The sequence below is a fragment of the Phaethon lepturus genome, unplaced genomic scaffold (genome assembly GCF_000687285.1).
Source record: "Phaethon lepturus isolate BGI_N335 unplaced genomic scaffold, ASM68728v1 scaffold4124, whole genome shotgun sequence".
Lineage (NCBI taxonomy): Eukaryota > Metazoa > Chordata > Aves > Phaethontiformes > Phaethontidae > Phaethon > Phaethon lepturus.
This window is the reverse complement of record NW_010536797.1, coordinates 1-1,424: the sequence shown is the minus strand read 5'-3', so window position 1 is coordinate 1,424 and position 1,424 is coordinate 1. Positions and strand designations below refer to the sequence as shown.

The 1,424-nt window shown below is 57.5% G+C and overlaps 1 protein-coding gene across 1 annotated transcript; it reads right to left on the bottom strand.

Annotated features, from left to right (window-relative positions):
* Positions 1 to 1,074: 1,074 nt before the first annotated feature.
* Positions 1,075 to 1,385, bottom strand: TMEM258 (transmembrane protein 258). Its single transcript, XM_010286266.1, has 2 exons — positions 1,288 to 1,385; positions 1,075 to 1,201 (listed from the first exon to the last, which is right to left on the bottom strand). Exons 1-2 carry the CDS (start codon positions 1,383 to 1,385, stop codon positions 1,075 to 1,077), a joined length of 225 nt encoding a protein of 74 aa, XP_010284568.1.
* Between the last annotated feature and the right edge of the window lie 39 nt (positions 1,386 to 1,424).

The following is a 1,424-nucleotide window of genomic DNA, read 5'->3' as shown; positions in this document are numbered from 1 at the left end:
CCCGCCCAGCCGCTGCCGCCATCCGCGCGCCTCGGGAGCACGGAGCCTGGCCAAAGGGACAGAGTGGGCCTGTCTGTCAGCTCCATTTCTAGCGCAGGAGGTCCCCGGCACGTGCTGCTGACAGTAAGTGAACCGCCTCGGAGCGGTCCCTGCCCCTCTCCGCTTTGTGAGAGGCCACAAAGCTGCTGGCTCAGGATGAGAACAGGCACAGCCTTCCAGAGAGGGGGTAAGGGCATGCAATGCTAATAAAGGTTGAATGATATAAAAAAAGCAGGCTTAGGAAGAAGCAAGAAGCACTTATTTTCTAGAGTCTAGCTGCACTAGGGCACAGGGTGGCACTGAAACACTTCTGGGCATACACAGCTGTGGAAATCTATGATAAACACAGTGCCAATCCCAAGGCACGTGGGATCTTGTGTCAATATCAAAGAAGTTTAGAAAAGCCAGGTGAAAAAAACAGTATCTAAAAGGCAAAGTACGAGTCCAAAGGCAGATGCATCACAGAGCCAGTTTTATTTTGGTTTGTTGGGCTGCCAGAAGTGACTCGACAGGAGTACAGTTCATACCTGCCGTGGGCTTTGTTGTTGAAGTATAAAAGAAATACAAAAAGAGCTTCTGCCAGGCTTTCCACCTAGAACCAAACGAGAGCGAAGAAGGTGGGGGAGACAGCATTCCCCAGGCTGGCACCGGGGCCAGACCCTGCTGCTACTAAAGCCACAGAGCAAAGGACAATACCCGGCACGCACAGCTCCTTCCTGCCTCAAAGGGGGCTGAGCGCCAGTTCTGCCCGCAGCCGGCAGCTGTGGAGCACTCTCCAGCTAAGTTACCCAACGGCTGCTTCGCAGCGTGGGGTAGCTGCGATGTTTAAGCCCAAAGGCTGCTGTTGGGATGAGGGCAGAGCCTTTTGCGCATCCTAACTTCGTCCCCGAAGAAAGGCGGTTTTTGTAAAGCGCAGCTGTCACAGGGCCGCGTTTCCAGGACCCCCCACCCAGACACACGCAGAGCGTGAAGCCCTCGGGGAACTTACAGCCACAGGGAGTCACAGGGCGGTACCGGTGCTCCTCCGCCCGGGCCTCAGACGTAGATACCGACCCACAGCAGCAGGAAGAGGACGCCAAAGCCCATGAAGAGCGAGGCCACCAGCGAGATCAACAGCTCCTTGTAGATGTCCCGCGTGTACTTGGTAGAAGTCACCTCGTAGCTGCAGCCCGGGGGTCAAGGCGACAACGGAGGCAGAGCAAGAGGAAGCCTCCCCCCCCTCCCCAGCCCCGCGACCACCGGGGATACACGAAGAACCAGGCGGTGAAGAACATGCCGATGGCCAGCAGCACCACGGTGAGGTGCGGGAAGACGGCCGGGTTCACCGGGCTGGTGTATCTGCTCATCGCCTCCAGCTCCTGCGAGGACACGGCGAAGGTGAGCGG

Bases quoted from the DNA above. Each gene is read 5' to 3' on its own strand.
- TMEM258 (XM_010286266.1), bottom strand. From the start codon at position 1,385: ATGAGCAGATACACCAGCCCGGTGAACCCGGCCGTCTTCCCGCACCTC. The intron at 1,202-1,287 runs GTATCCCCGGTG...CCCGGGCTGCAG, and splicing joins TTCACCGCCTGGTTCTTCGT to CTACGAGGTGACTTCTACCA.